Raw genomic sequence first — 15,288 nt, 5'->3', positions numbered from 1 at the left:
AGTAATCACTATCTCAAACAATAGATAAATTCATTTGATCCACATAATATAAACAAAACTGGATCAAATAAAGATCATCATATAAACAAATATCAAATTACAATAGTATTCTAGACAAAAATGCAAAATGCTGATAATAGATTTTGCACCCTTTGTCTAGAATACTATAAATATATTATAGAATACCAATCTCAGTATCAAGTGAGTAATAGTTCAGATCTCATTTCAGTTACAACTCAGTATTCTAATAATCGGGTCCAGTCATAATTCTAATTCATAATTAGTTGGAAGTTGTATAATAATGTAAATCTAAACCCCCATATTTTTTGGATACTCAATCGGGTAGAATTCATAACTCGCGCGACGCGTCCCTTGTAACTTCTGACAGCAGAGTTGAGGGAGCCGTGCGTTTGGTTCCTCGCGGAAACTCCCCTTTGGTTTCAGCTGGGGGTGGAGTGTTGTGGTGGAGCGAACAACTTGTGTGTCGCATGCTCGCAAATGGGAATCGCGTTAGCTATGACATCGGAAAACAATTTTTAACAGCGAAAATCGTTTTTCGATGTCAGTTGAAGTGCGAGTGAAGGCAGATCAAGCAGGAGGAGAGTTGCCACTCCTCTTTATTCAATGCAATTAAGTTAATAAAGATTAATAAAAATAATATTAAAATAAATAGAACTCCGCCGAAGCCGGTCCCAAGCCCGGTTGTGAAAGGAGGAGGGATAGATACTTTCAGTCTGAATGGTTTTACGCCACCGCAGCGTCTCAGGGGGTAGGTGAGGAAAGTGCAGGAACTTTGCAGTCTTGCAGATTACTCACTAAGGAAGCTATCTACACACCTGGCAGCTAGGGATAAAATGCACCACCAAAAAATGAGAAGAAGGAGAAATTTAAGGCTTTACGCCACCGCAGCGTCTCAGGGGGTAGGTGAGGAAAGTGCAGGAACTTTGCAGTCTTGCAGATTACTCACTAAGGAAGCTATCTACACACCTGGCAGCTAGGGATAAAATGCACCACCAAAAATGAGAAGAAGGAGAAATTTAAGGTCCGGTACGGATAACCGGCGGGAGTCGTCTGACTTGGTGACTGGGTCGGGCTCTCGTTATGGACAGCACGGCGTCGAAACCGCTAGTCGTGGGGCGGTTCGACGTCTAGGCGCCACGACGACCAGGAACACAGCTCCGCCTGCTGCAGCTGTTTCGCCACAATCTGTGGCGACCACTTCAGCAGGTTCGCGTAGGAAGCGGATGAAATGGACTGAAGAAACGAGCCTCTTCATCATCCGCTCCTACTACGAAATAACGGCGGGGGCGGGTACAACATCTTACCGCCCCTTGTTGCACCAGAGATTCGTCGAGCGTTTCCCGCAATTCGCGCACGTGACTGTGCAGCGAGTCGCAGACCAGTACCGCTTCATCACTCGCAGTGACACAATCCCGGTCACCATCTGGGAACGTGTTCGACTTGAAGTCATCGGAGAAACTGGTGACCGAGAGTCGATGGAGGCAGAGGCGGTGGCATCAACAACACCACGCCGCACTGCAGGCAACAGTTTCAGTACTCGCCGAAGCTGAGGTTTCCGCTGAAGTTCGGGATGAATTTCAAAGAGCGTGTATAGAATTCTCGGATATGGATCCTTTGCATAGACCAGGTATTCCCAGGCTCTATGCATCTCCAGCAACTCCGGGAATTCTATCTCAAATCAATGATGAGATTGCATCTCGACTGTGTGCTCCGCGACGAATCTCGACTACCAAAAAGGACCATTGTTCTCGGTGGTGATCTCCCAAGCTTCGAACTCCTCCTAAAGGGATCCGGTGTGGACCTAATTTCCACTCCACCATTATCTCTTGTAGCATTAGATGCCACAGTAGCCAAGTTTCCCACTACTGAGGCACTGCGGCCGTTGGATATGTAGTTCATATGTAAACATCCACCAACTAATGTAAACATTCATCCGTTCTAAACTAATCAATACCATATGACTCATCATCTTACCTTCTCCAATATTCAATTCATACTCCAAATATGATAAGTAATCACTATCTCAAACAATAGATAAATTCATTTGATCCACATAATATAAACAAAACTGGATCAAATAAAGATCATCATATAAACAAATATCAAATTACAATAGTATTCTAGACAAAAATGCAAAATGCTGATAATAGATTTTGCACCCTTTGTCTAGAATACTATAAATATATTATAGAATACCAATCTCAGTATCAAGTGAGTAATAGTTCAGATCTCATTTCAGTTACAACTCAGTATTCTAATAATCGGGTCCAGTCATAATTCTAATTCATAATTAGTTGGAAGTTGTATAATAATGTAAATCTAAACCCCCATATTTTTTGGATACTCAATCGGGTAGAATTCATAACTCGCGCGACGCGTCCCTTGTAACTTCTGACAGCAGAGTTGAGGGAGCCGTGCGTTTGGTTCCTCGCGGAAACTCCCCTTTGGTTTCAGCTGGGGGTGGAGTGTTGTGGTGGAGCGAACAACTTGTGTGTCGCATGCTCGCAAATGGGAATCGCGTTAGCTATGACATCGGAAAACAATTTTTAACAGCGAAAATCGTTTTTCGATGTCAGTTGAAGTGCGAGTGAAGGCAGATCAAGCAGGAGGAGAGTTGCCACTCCTCTTTATTCAATGCAATTAAGTTAATAAAGATTAATAAAAATAATATTAAAATAAATAGAACTCCGCCGAAGCCGGTCCCAAGCCCGGTTGTGAAAGGAGGAGGGATAGATACTTTCAGTCTGAATGGTTTTACGCCACCGCAGCGTCTCAGGGGGTAGGTGAGGAAAGTGCAGGAACTTTGCAGTCTTGCAGATTACTCACTAAGGAAGCTATCTACACACCTGGCAGCTAGGGATAAAATGCACCACCAAAAAATGAGAAGAAGGAGAAATTTAAGGCTTTACGCCACCGCAGCGTCTCAGGGGGTAGGTGAGGAAAGTGCAGGAACTTTGCAGTCTTGCAGATTACTCACTAAGGAAGCTATCTACACACCTGGCAGCTAGGGATAAAATGCACCACCAAAAATGAGAAGAAGGAGAAATTTAAGGTCCGGTACGGATAACCGGCGGGAGTCGTCTGACTTGGTGACTGGGTCGGGCTCTCGTTATGGACAGCACGGCGTCGAAACCGCTAGTCGTGGGGCGGTTCGACGTCTAGGCGCCACGACGACCAGGAACACAGCTCCGCCTGCTGCAGCTGTTTCGCCACAATCTGTGGCGACCACTTCAGCAGGTTCGCGTAGGAAGCGGATGAAATGGACTGAAGAAACGAGCCTCTTCATCATCCGCTCCTACTACGAAATAACGGCGGGGGCGGGTACAACATCTTACCGCCCCTTGTTGCACCAGAGATTCGTCGAGCGTTTCCCGCAATTCGCGCACGTGACTGTGCAGCGAGTCGCAGACCAGTACCGCTTCATCACTCGCAGTGACACAATCCCGGTCACCATCTGGGAACGTGTTCGACTTGAAGTCATCGGAGAAACTGGTGACCGAGAGTCGATGGAGGCAGAGGCGGTGGCATCAACAACACCACGCCGCACTGCAGGCAACAGTTTCAGTACTCGCCGAAGCTGAGGTTTCCGCTGAAGTTCGGGATGAATTTCAAAGAGCGTGTATAGAATTCTCGGATATGGATCCTTTGCATAGACCAGGTATTCCCAGGCTCTATGCATCTCCAGCAACTCCGGGAATTCTATCTCAAATCAATGATGAGATTGCATCTCGACTGTGTGCTGATATGTCGCTGCTGCAACTACAATCACTTGTGTATTGTGGTGCAGTTGCGGCTATCAGACTGCATGGTCAGAAGATTCGCTTTCGCGTTATTGGTTTGAGTGACAAAAGAGATCCACCATGGAAAATTCGTCTGGAACGTCAGCGGGACTCACTAAGGCAGGACATTGCTAGACTGATTCAGATCAGCACTGGCAGTGCCAGCCGACGGGTGAGAAATAAAGTGCAGAGGGTTTACCGGAACTATGCCATCCCCTGTGAGACATCCGTTGTTGAAATTCTGGACACACGAAAACAGAAACTTTCTGTCATATGCAGTCGGTTACGACGGTATGTCGAAAGTTTTTCCAGACGTGTCCAGAATGCAACATACGCGAGGAACTAGCGGAACTTTTTTAGATCTCTCAACGAATCCCAACAGAGCGCCCAGACAATACAGTTCTCGGTGACGGAAGCGAAAGAGTATTGGGGTGGACTTTGGGGGTTACCTGCCCAGTATGCTGAGCATGCTGAGTGGATCACCGCCGAAGGCACCCGCCATGCCAATACACCTGGTATGAATTTCGCGGATGTTACCGAAGAGGAAGTTCGACGAGCCATAAACATCTCGAAGAACTGGAGGGGCCCAGGTCTGGATCGGGTGCAGAATTTCTGGTATAAGAAATTTACCAGCGTACACAGTCGGTTGGCACCTAGTATAAATGAGGTCATGAGTCGGCCGGAGGAATTTCCACCTTTCCTCACTGCGGGAATTACCTACCTTATCCCTAAGAACGACACGGTGCAGGACCCCGCAGACACAAGACCGATCACTTGCTTACCAACCCTCTACAAATTCATCACGTCCATTATTAGTGGAAGGATCAATGCGCACCTCGAGACCAACAACATTCTGTCCGAGGAGCAGAAGGGTGCCGAGTTGGTTCAAGGGGTTGCAAAGAGTAACTCATTATCGACTCGGTAGTTGTAGGACAAGCAACTAGAGGCCAAAGAAACCTCTTCAGTTGCTATATCGATTATGCCAAGGCTTTTGATAGCGTTCCGCATACCTGGCTAATCGACATCCTACATTTGTATCGCATTGATCCGAAACTAATAAAGTTCTTGGCAACAGTCATGGAAGGGTGGCATACCACCTTGTCAGTCCGTACATCTGAGGGTGCTAATACCTCAGAGCCCATCCGTATTCGGAGGGGCATCTTCCAGGGGGATTCATTGAGTCCTCTTTGGTTTTGTATGGCACTGAAGCCCCTTTCATGACTACTGAATGATGCTAGAGGGCATGGTTTTGCAATAAAATATGGCCTACGTGCTAAGTGCGAACTGACACACTTGATGTACCTAGATGACATCAAGCTGTATGCTGGTACTGACAACCATCTTAGAAGTCTGTTGCGAATAATAGACATGTTCAGCCGTGATATTCGGATGGAGTTTGGATTAGACAAAGGTCATCACGAGCCGCATGCCGGACATAGCATTGGTGACCTCCACATCGAAGCTATGACCGGGACAGACTTCTGCAAGTACCTAGGAATTCTGCAAGGAACCCATGCTCGAGTTGGTGATCTGAAAGAAGCTCTGCTGTCCGAATTCCTGGGACGTGTAAAGCTGGTGCTGAAATCGCATCTCTCGGGGAAGAATAAAATAAGCGCGTTGAATGTATTCGTTATCCCTACACTGGCTTATGCATTCGGAATATTGCCGTGGACGAAGACCGATCTGGAAAACGTCCAGCGGCGGATACGGACAAATATGTCCAAATTCCGATTGCATCACCCAAAGTCTGCCGTGGAGCGGATGAACCTGCCTCATGACATCGGAGGTAGGGGCGTGGTTGACGTGGCGGCACAACATCATCGCCAAGTCGACTCGCTGCGCGCTTATTTTTACAGTAAAGAGCAGGCGAGCCCCTTGCATGCGGCTGTCTGTAAGGCAGACTGTAGACTGACTCCACTTAACTTGAAGGATCGATCTTTCAATCCTCTGAGTGGGGTGAAGTCGGACCAGGAGCGGGTCGATGAATGGAAGTCGAAGGCAATGCACGGTAAACAAGTGAATTGTCTTTGGCAGCCATTTGTCGATTTGCATCTGTCGAACAGATGGCTGTGTGCTGGGGAGCTCTTTGCTGGGACGGAGGGGTTCATGTGTGCCATTCAGGATGGCGTGGTCGCCACCCGAGCTTATAAAAAGCTCATCATGAAAGAACGGGTGGAGAACGACCAGTGCAGAATGTGTGGTTCGGCGTTAGAGACGTTGGACCATCTCATTTCTGGCTGTACTGTTATGGCACCGGTGCAATACATCACCAGGCATAATGCTGTATGTAAGGTTATCCATCAAAACCTTGCATATAAGCATGGGCTGATCACGGGGACATGTCCGGTTTACCGATATGAGCCGGAAGCAGTACTCGACAGTTCTGCTTACAGCATGTATTGGGACCGGCAAGTTCTGACTGATCGCCATACCGCACACAACAAGCCTGACGTACTGCTAGTTGACAAGACGGGTCGCTCCGCGTATATTATTGATGTTGCTATCCCCTATAATAGCAACATTGAACGGAAATACGTGGAGAAGAAGGTGAACTATGAGCCATTGGCTCGGGAAATCAAAGAAATTTGGCGTCTCGAGCGGGTGGTTGCAGTTCCCATAATATTGTCAGCTACAGGTATTGTACCTAAATCCCTGACGGCTTCCCTTGATGTCCTGGGATTTTCGCACAGTCTGGTTCAAACCATACAGAAGTACACCATTCTGCATACGTGCTCGATGTTGCGGAGAGTACTTGACCGCCACCAGTGCCCCTTTAGTTTTTAGTCCGAGCCTAAATGCTTGGCACTTAGTGCTAGTATTAGGGAAAATCCGGCATCTGCCGAGATTGTGGTAACTCGGAAAGAATAAAGTGTTTAAATCCCAAGTTTACTGCATTAAGCTTCCGGAAAATATTCCTGAGGATGCATTGATTTAATCCAACGGCTAAAACCTGTTTTAAAACTGCATGATCTATCCTGTATACGTTTTAGTGAGTTCGGTCATTAGATGTACGTTCATTCAAAGCCTGCAATCAATTTACGATCGTTACTAGGCTAGGCCTAGCCATTCCGGATATTTGCAATTATATATGCTATTATAGAAAATCGCGAAATTGATGTATTAATGTTGTAATCAGAAAATACTATTTATAGCATCGATTTACTATCCTTGGTTGGTACCGCCAAGTGTTAATCAACTAACATATTTGCAGTAATACCATAAATTATTTTATAGAAAATTGCACAATTCATTTCTTAAAGGTGTAATCAGGAACTACCATTTACATATAGCATTCATTTGCACTCCTTGCTAGATGCAACTTTCAGAAAGAAAATTGCGATACCCATGTCAGGAAACTTGTTTCTATTAATATTCCTATTGAGATGAAAACCCGCTGCTGTAGAATCAAGATTAAAGTACCTTTTATGTGAGCGTAGCTTTAGGAAGAGGAGACGGCCTTCAGACCTCAGGCGAAAATACTTCGGTCAGTTTTCCTTCAACGAAGATTCCAAGCACTCTCCGTCTCTGCTTGGAGATGGGGTTCCTCCCACTAAGTAAGATCCAAAAGTAAAACAATGAATGACATTTCATTCGCTAGTATGACATTTTCTTTTCAAGTATCGATATCTCAATATTTGTCAAATATCGAAATTTCGATATATGTACTTCAAGTAATCATTTTTATTTGAATACAGCAAAGGGGAAAAAGTTATAAATGTCGTACAATTCAGCAAGGGACTTAGTAATATCCTACTTTTCGCACGTATCTAGCAACGCAAATTAGAGCAAGGCTATTCATTAACAAACTGATCATGATAAGTCCGACATAATCGAGTAATTCCGTCTGTGGAATCGTTCTAAGTGAGAAATTCCGCAGAACCTCATCCCCATTCTGTAGACATTGAAATTCAGCTTTGGTGGAACAATCTGTAAGAACATGATTAAAGACAATATCAGAAACACATTTTGGCATAAATGTAACAAACTACATAAACAAGTTTGTAAACTCACCTAAAACTTGAATACCATGCCAATAATCGAAAGATAGAGCTTCATAGCAATAAAAAAACAAAGAGAAATATTTAAGAATCGGAATTGAGCTGAGATTTAGATAATATCCTCCAAATAGCAGAAAAACTAAGTCGAAGAGGGCAGCAATCTCCGAAGCTATGCGGCTAGATTCAAACAGGCTTGACAGAAAAAGTCCATAAGAGATCGCAGCCATCGATGTCATGGTAAGAATGAGCCCCATTCGTAAGTATACAAAATAATCGTTGGTGATATTTGTGATGGCAATCACAACAATTACGAAGGAAAATGACTGCGTAGTAGCTTGTGGTATCCGCCGTAAAAATTGTGCTGTGTAATATGCGGAAAGTGTGTATATGCTTTCTCCCAATTCCCTACGTATTAAAGGCAAAGTTGAAGGAAACTCGTAAATTACTGCATAGGATGATGTAAAAATGATTTCGCAACCGATCATAAACATCAAACCCTGGATGTCCTGAACTGAAGACTGATCGTCTTTTTTTATGTCCATGTAGATAACACCGATTGTAGCTGCTGTAATCTATTGAGAAAAGCAATTTGTGTATTAAACATTTTATCAATCTATTTTCAATATATTTAACAAGTTTATTTATAGTAAATTGGTTTTTGAACTGCTGAAGTTTCCGCCTTAACTAAATAGCGGAATTTCAATATTTTACTATAAAGTTTTCTATGATCGTACTGTGTGTGTGCTGTTTACAACATTTACTAACTTTACTACTTTAATTCGGAATTTGGTCGAAAAGTGAGAACTATGGATTCGCTTGTATGCAACGACTAACATCGTTCAATGTTAAGTTTAAGGGGAGTTCCTAAAATTGCAAAGGGAGGTATAACATTTTTTTTACCGAACATATGGTAGTCATGTGGAGATTCTAATGACAGGTATCGTTTAGTGCTTTTCGGAACCAGGGGGGGGGGGAATCCCGAAAAGGGTCTAGTACTATAAGGACTCGTTCTCAGAAACTACTTATTTTATATTGATCAACAAAAATATTCTCCGTTACAAAATAAAGCTAGTAATAGAATCTTCTTCTTCTTTGTCTTCAGCTTTTGTCTCCCACACAAGCGGAATCGGTTCGAAAGTTAATAATAGAATATTATGATATTTTGAAAATTCACTGCGAATCCTCCTTCCGTTCATCTTAGATTCGCAAAAAAACATAGGTTTTAATATAAAGCGGAAAATTTGACGGCAATCCTACCTTTATTAACAAAGTTAGATTAAGTCTTCGCGTCAAATTACTTTTCTCTAGGATATCGCATAGAATTGAATATTGGGTATACAAAGCTCACATACACTACAAGCTATATACATATAAATAGAAATATCACACACTTTAATTTTCCTATCTTTGGTCTCAAACTTTTGGGCGGCAGTGTATATCAGTGCCACAATAAAGTGAACCGCTGGAGATACGAACCACTGCAAAGTAATACGTCACGGGGTGGACATTGTTCTAGCCTCTCCCTTAGCTCATCGATTGCGTTTGCAATCGCCCCTTTCTTGGCTCCTACGTTTCTTCATCATCATCATCAACCGCGCAACAACCGGTAGCCGGCCAAGGCATGCTTTAATAAGGAACTCCACACATCCCGGTTTTCCGCCGAGGTTCACCAATTCGATATTCCTAAAAGCTGTGTGGCGTCCTGGCCTACACCATCGCCCCATCTTAGGCAGGGTCTGCCTCGTTTTCTTTTTCTACCATAGATATTACTCTTAGAGACTTTCCGGGCTGGATCATCTTCATATATACGGATTAAGTGACCCGCCCACCGTAACCTAATGAGCCGGATTTTATCCACAACCTAATAGTCATGGTATTGCTCATGGATTTCATCGTCATGTAGGCTACGGAATCGTCCATCCTCATGTAGGGGGCCAAAAATTCTTCGGAGGATTCTTCTCTCGAACGCGGCCAAGAGTTCGCAATTCTTCTTGCTAAGAACCCAAGTCTCCGAGGAATACATGAGGACTGGCAAGATCATGTACAGTAAGAGCTTTGACCCTATGGTGAGACGTTTCGTGCGGAATAGTTTTTGTAAGCTGAAATAGGCTCTGTTGGCTGACAACAACCGTGCGCGGATTTCCTCATCGTAGTTGTTATCGGTTGTGATTTTCGACCCTAGATAGGAGAAATTGTCAACGGTCTCAAAGTTGTATTCTCCTATCCTTATTCTTCTTCGTGTTTGTGTTTGACCAGTGCGGTTTAATGTTGTTGGTTGGTTGGTTTTCGGTGCTGACGTTGCCACCATATATTTTGTCTTGCCCAAGATCTCGCGCCTCCTGCTCGATCTGGATGAAGGCAGTTTGTACGTCTCGGGTGGTTCTTCCCATGATGTCGATATCGTCGGCATTGATCAATAGTTGGGGGGACTTAAAGTGGATCGTACCTCTCGCATTTACATCAGCATCACGGATCACTTTCTTGAGGGCCAGGTTAAAGAGGACGCATGATAGGGCATCCCCTTGTCGTAGACCGTTGTTAATGTCGAATGGTCTTGAGAGTGATCCTGCTGCTTTTATCTGGCCTCGCACATTGGTCAGGGTCAGCCTAGTCAGTCTTCACAATTTCGTCGGGATACCGAATTCTCTCATGGCCGTGTACAGTTTTGCCCTGGCTATGCTACCATAGGTGGCTTTAAAGTCGATGAAAAGATGGTGTGTTTCCATCGCTTGCCACACAGGGAAAATATGATCTGTTGCTGATTTGTCTGGAGTGAAGGCTCTTTGGTATGGGCCAATGGGCGTATGGGGCTGTCCGGATTGGCAAGATAGCGGAGAATATCTTATAGAGGGTACTCAGCAATGAGACACCTCTATAATTGCTGCACTGTGTGATATCTGCTAATCGTCAGGCATTGACCTTGACCATAAGTTGATGAACCACTTGGTGTAATTGGTCGCCTCCATATTTAACGAATTCGGCTGTAATTCTATCGGCTCCTGGCCACTTATGATTTTATAGCCGATGAATTGCACGGACTATTTCTCCTAAACTTGGTGGTGGCAGTATTTGTCCGTCGTCTTCAGTTGGAGGGATGTCCAACTCGCCGATGTTCTGGTTGTTCAGTAGCTCATCAAAGTACTCAACCTATCGCTCCAATATGCCTATTCTGTCGGAAATCAGATTTCCCTCTTTGTCTCGCCAGGATGAGTATCGAGGTGCATAAGGCTCCATCCTGCTGACTTGTTGGTAAAACTTCCGCGCCTGATGTGGTTGCCACCTGTACTTTTCTAGTTCACAGACCTGTTGGTTCTCCCAGGCTTCCTTTTTCCGTCTGTGAAATCGCTTCTCCGCTCGACGGAGTTCGTGATAAGTCTCTGCGCGTGCCCGCGTTTTTTGAGAATGCAACGTTACTCGGTATGCTGCATTCTTCCGTTCCGTTGCTACCTTACATTCATCGTCAAATCAGTCATTGCGACTCCTTTTGCGGCTGGGGCTAAGTATGTTTCTGGTCATATCAATGATAACGTTCTTCAGGTGGTTGTGAAGATCATTTGTTGATGCTTCATCTCCAAGTCCCCTGTTGACTGCGGTTATTGCGGCATCCATTTCCCTCTTATAGGTGTCGCGGAAGGCTGTGTTGTGGATGGCCTCAGTGTTAACTCTCACCTGATTGTCAGAGGGGATTCTGGGTGGTGTTGTTATTCGAGCTCGTAACACCATGCGAACGAGTCTATATTGGCCCGGCTTTATGTTCTGACATTCATTAAGGCTGAGAGGTGGCGGCGTTCCATCAATACGTGGTCAATTTGGTTGAAAGTGGGCCCGTCTGGAGAGGCCCACGTATGTTTGTGGACCGCTTTCCGCGCAAACCAGGTACTTCCAACAACCATTTCGTGTGACACTGCTAATTGAATAATCCGCAGCCCGTTATCATTTGTGTTTTGGTGTAAGCTATGGGAGCCAACGTATCGCCTGAATACGGGCTTCTTCCCTACTTGGATGTTAAAATCCCCAAGTATGATTTTGGTATGATATCTGGGACAGGCTTCGAGGCTTCGTTCTACTGCTTCGTAGAAGGTATCCTTCTCCGACCCTGCAGTCTCCTCTGTAGGGGTGTGAAAGTTAATGGAGCTTGTATTTCTAAACTTGCCCCGCACGCGAAAAGTGCGTAGCCGTTCGCTTATGTTTTCAAAGCCGATAACAGCAGGTTTCATTTTTTGGCTGACTAAGAAACCTACTCCGAGCACATGGTTTACTGGATGGCCACTATAATATATGGTGTAGCGGCTCTTCTCCAGGAAACCGGTCCCTGTCCAACGCATCTCCTGTAACGCTGTTACATCAACCCAATATTGGGACAGGGTATCGGCTACCGCTGTACAGGGAGCGCACGTTCCATGAGAAAATACGCAAATCGTTATTCCTTTCTCGTTGCCGTTGGACCAGTTGGTACAATTTGTCCCGCTTTTAGGCGCGGGAGACTCGCCTTCATCCTTCACCGTCTGCAGCTTTTCGTTAAGAAAGAGCTCCCAACGGGCACCACGTAGAGGTGGAGATACGGTTTAGTAGTAAAGCTGTTGGTGTTGGTTCAGCAGGCATTTCCCAGGTTTTATGCTCCATCGTGAGTACCAATCCACTTTTCGCCCTGAGACGCTTTGACCACCCTCCGTTTCTTGTGCTACCATCTTTTAGAAATTCACCTGAAACAACCCTTAAGATCACCCTAGAAGTGAATCGCCATCAGTATAAAGGAAAGTATATGGCATAATTTTAGAAAGTTTCAAGAAAATCTAACTATTATTAACAAAGTGGTGGGTAGGGTAGGTATCAGTGGCCGCTCCGAGGAGCCCAAGTAGCGTCGTTGTGATGCCACAAACTCCTAAGACCGTGACTGCAGAGAGGCAGAGTCCAACCGGGTCGGATCTTCAGAGGCAGCCCGTAGCATTCGCGAAGGAAAGCAGCTCTCCCACCATGCAGTTAGAAATCTCTCTGAGGTCCCCAAAGGATGGGTTACTCAGTGTCCGCAGCCTGACTCTAGCCAGAGCTGGGCAATCGCAGAGAAAGTGCATGCATAACAAAGTGATAAAAGTTGAAAGTTTTCCATTTCTGGTGAATTTATTGCACTCTGAAATGTGTATGAGTCATGATCATATATCAATTGATCTGTGGTATTGAATGAGCTCATATGTAGAGGTGTCACACGGGAACACTTTATTTTTCCTTTTGTAGCTTTTCTTACCGTTTTTTTCATTCACGAATCACTGCTGGCTGTTCTCCCGGTTGCTCCTCCGGCCTCGTGGCTATCAAGGTGTTACTGTTGGTTACTGTTGGTAGGCTAGCCACTCAGGAAGGTGAGTTTTCAATCACGGTGAGTTGGGCTACTTTGTTGTGCAGCACGGATGAATCTCCGCTAAGCAACTCCACACTCCACCGCCTCCACACTACCCCACCCCTAGCTGATACTAGGTTTCAGCGGCAAAACCCGACCCCTGGTCCGCCAATTTTAGGGGCGCAAATCGAATCTCCCGCGCCGTGCATCTTTCTTCACCGTGGTTTCCGCCCCGGGGACAAAAGGTTTTAGCCTGAATACGGAGACGTTCTTGGGCCTGCTGTTGACGTCAAGTCTAAAGAAGTGCTGTCCTCTGTTCAATGTTATGGTGGTTGCAAGTACTTCCGGGACACGCGAAAACGTTCATGTCTTTGGGGGTGTCAGCCTTCGTCGAAAAATGACGGGATGACGGATGCGATTTTAATTTTGTCATTTTGTGAGCAAACGCAAAAACCCAGTGGTGGAAAGGGCTGACCTGGAATCGAATAGCTTGTGTGCTAGCTCAGGGGAGCTAGCGGCAAACTTTTCACGATAGCCCATCGTAGGCCAAGTGAATGAAAGGCAGGAATTACGACCATGGAGAGTCACCGTGTACCCTTATATCGGCCTTCAGTTTCCTATGCCAGCGCTCTAGCATCCCTAGGAGTTTGCCTAACTTCGAACACAGGGTGTACTAGAATTGCTTTTCTTGGACAGTAATAAATTCGGCTGGAACTCCAAATCGTGGGATTCATTCCCAACAAATGGCCTCAACGCATGTTGGTGCGGAAATGGCGGGCAGAGGTATTGCGTCAGGGTACCGCGTGAACCTATCGATGATTGTGAGGCAATACTTGAAGCCAAGCGAATCTCGTAAGGGGCCACTGATGTCGATGTGGATCGTGCAAAAACGCTTTGTAAACCGAGGGAATGAACCTACTTCTTTTTGTACGTGCTTGGTTACATTTAACACTACACACACTAATAGTTCGTAATCCTAGGTGCTGTAGTTCTATTGAGTTGTATTCAATTTCTTGGAAAAGAAGCTCAACGGCTGTTGGATTTGGTTCAGCTTGTGGTGAAGGGCAGCACCTATTGCGATGTCTCAGCCATTGCCGAATAAGGCTGGGGCTGCATTTGATTAAGGGAGTGTAGCGTTCGCCAGCTGTCGTTTGCTTAGCTCAAATGCTTGGAGGCGAACAAAACATGATCCAAGTGCAACAAACAAAAGTTAAGATAAGGACAGAGTGGATGAATCTCTGGAAAACTTGCCCCGAATTGCACAGTCCAAAAGGCATCCGTATGAACTCGAAGATTGCGAAGGGTGTGCATATTGCCAGGGACTTGGCTAAGTCCAAAGTCGTGAAAGCACGGCAGTTATGTAGCTAGGCTCCGGGCAAAGTCATGGATGAGTGGTATGGGATAGCGGTCTGGAATGGTCTGCGCGTTCAGACGTCTGTAATTGCACTATAGTCTTAATTCACTGTTGGGCTTTGGGACTATGTAAAGTGAAGAAGACCAGCTGCTATTTGATGGTCTGCAAATGCCCCGCGTTAAAAGTATGTCAAATTCTTTCGCAGCAACAGCGAGCTTCTGGACGTTGATTCGAAAATATATGGGATTCAGTAGTGCGGATTTGGTGCTTTATATCATGCTTAGCTGACCGGGAGAGACTACTTAAGTATTAATATTGCGGTATTTTTTATGGAGCGCCCGAATGCGAGGGTCGGCTACTTCTTCAAAAATTATAGAAAGACTGGCTGTAGAGCAGATGGCAAGTTTTCCTGAAGGCCTGAGCGAGGCTGCGAGGTCTATAAGGGACTTATTCCAGAGACCTACTAACAATCATAGTGGCGTAGAAAGTCTGCGCCTAATATAGGACTGCTGATGTCCGCTACAACCGCGATATCAGGAAAACTGAGACGTCTGCGCCTGTGTCGACCAGGTAATCGCGTTTGCTCAAGGGATCATATGTTCTTAGGCAACGTGGAGCTGCGTTCTGAGTAGCTGCACCGGAGCTCCCAAAGAGTTCAGTTTTTTGAAAATATGATGCATGGGTTGGGGCACTTCTATGCTTTGTCGGCAAAGATGCGGTGATACCAGCAAATCGCAAGTCTAGTTGATGTCCCAGACGCGAATATTGATAATTTAACCAACTCAATAAAATAAAGAGAAAAAA

At 45.2% G+C, this 15,288-nt stretch overlaps 1 protein-coding gene across 2 annotated transcripts in view; it reads right to left on the bottom strand.

Moving 5' to 3' along the window:
• Window positions 1-7,461: 7,461 nt before the first annotated feature.
• The window catches only part of LOC119661728 (protein brown), a 198,863-nt gene continuing 191,036 nt past the window's right edge, over window positions 7,462-15,288 (bottom strand). For both annotated transcript variants that reach the window (XM_038071195.1, XM_038071194.1), the window contains exons 8-9: window positions 7,812-8,370; window positions 7,462-7,727 (exon numbers count right to left, since the gene is read on the bottom strand). In XM_038071195.1, coding sequence (XP_037927123.1) covers window positions 7,540-7,727; window positions 7,812-8,370 — 747 coding nt within the window. In that variant the 3' untranslated portion in view covers window positions 7,462-7,539. The remainder of the gene's footprint in view (window positions 7,728-7,811; window positions 8,371-15,288) is intronic.

Source organism: Hermetia illucens, chromosome 1 (assembly GCF_905115235.1).
Source record: "Hermetia illucens chromosome 1, iHerIll2.2.curated.20191125, whole genome shotgun sequence".
In the NCBI taxonomy this organism is placed as follows: domain Eukaryota; kingdom Metazoa; phylum Arthropoda; class Insecta; order Diptera; family Stratiomyidae; genus Hermetia; species Hermetia illucens.
Note: the sequence above shows the minus strand (reverse complement) of the source record. Positions and strands in the feature narration are given on the sequence as shown.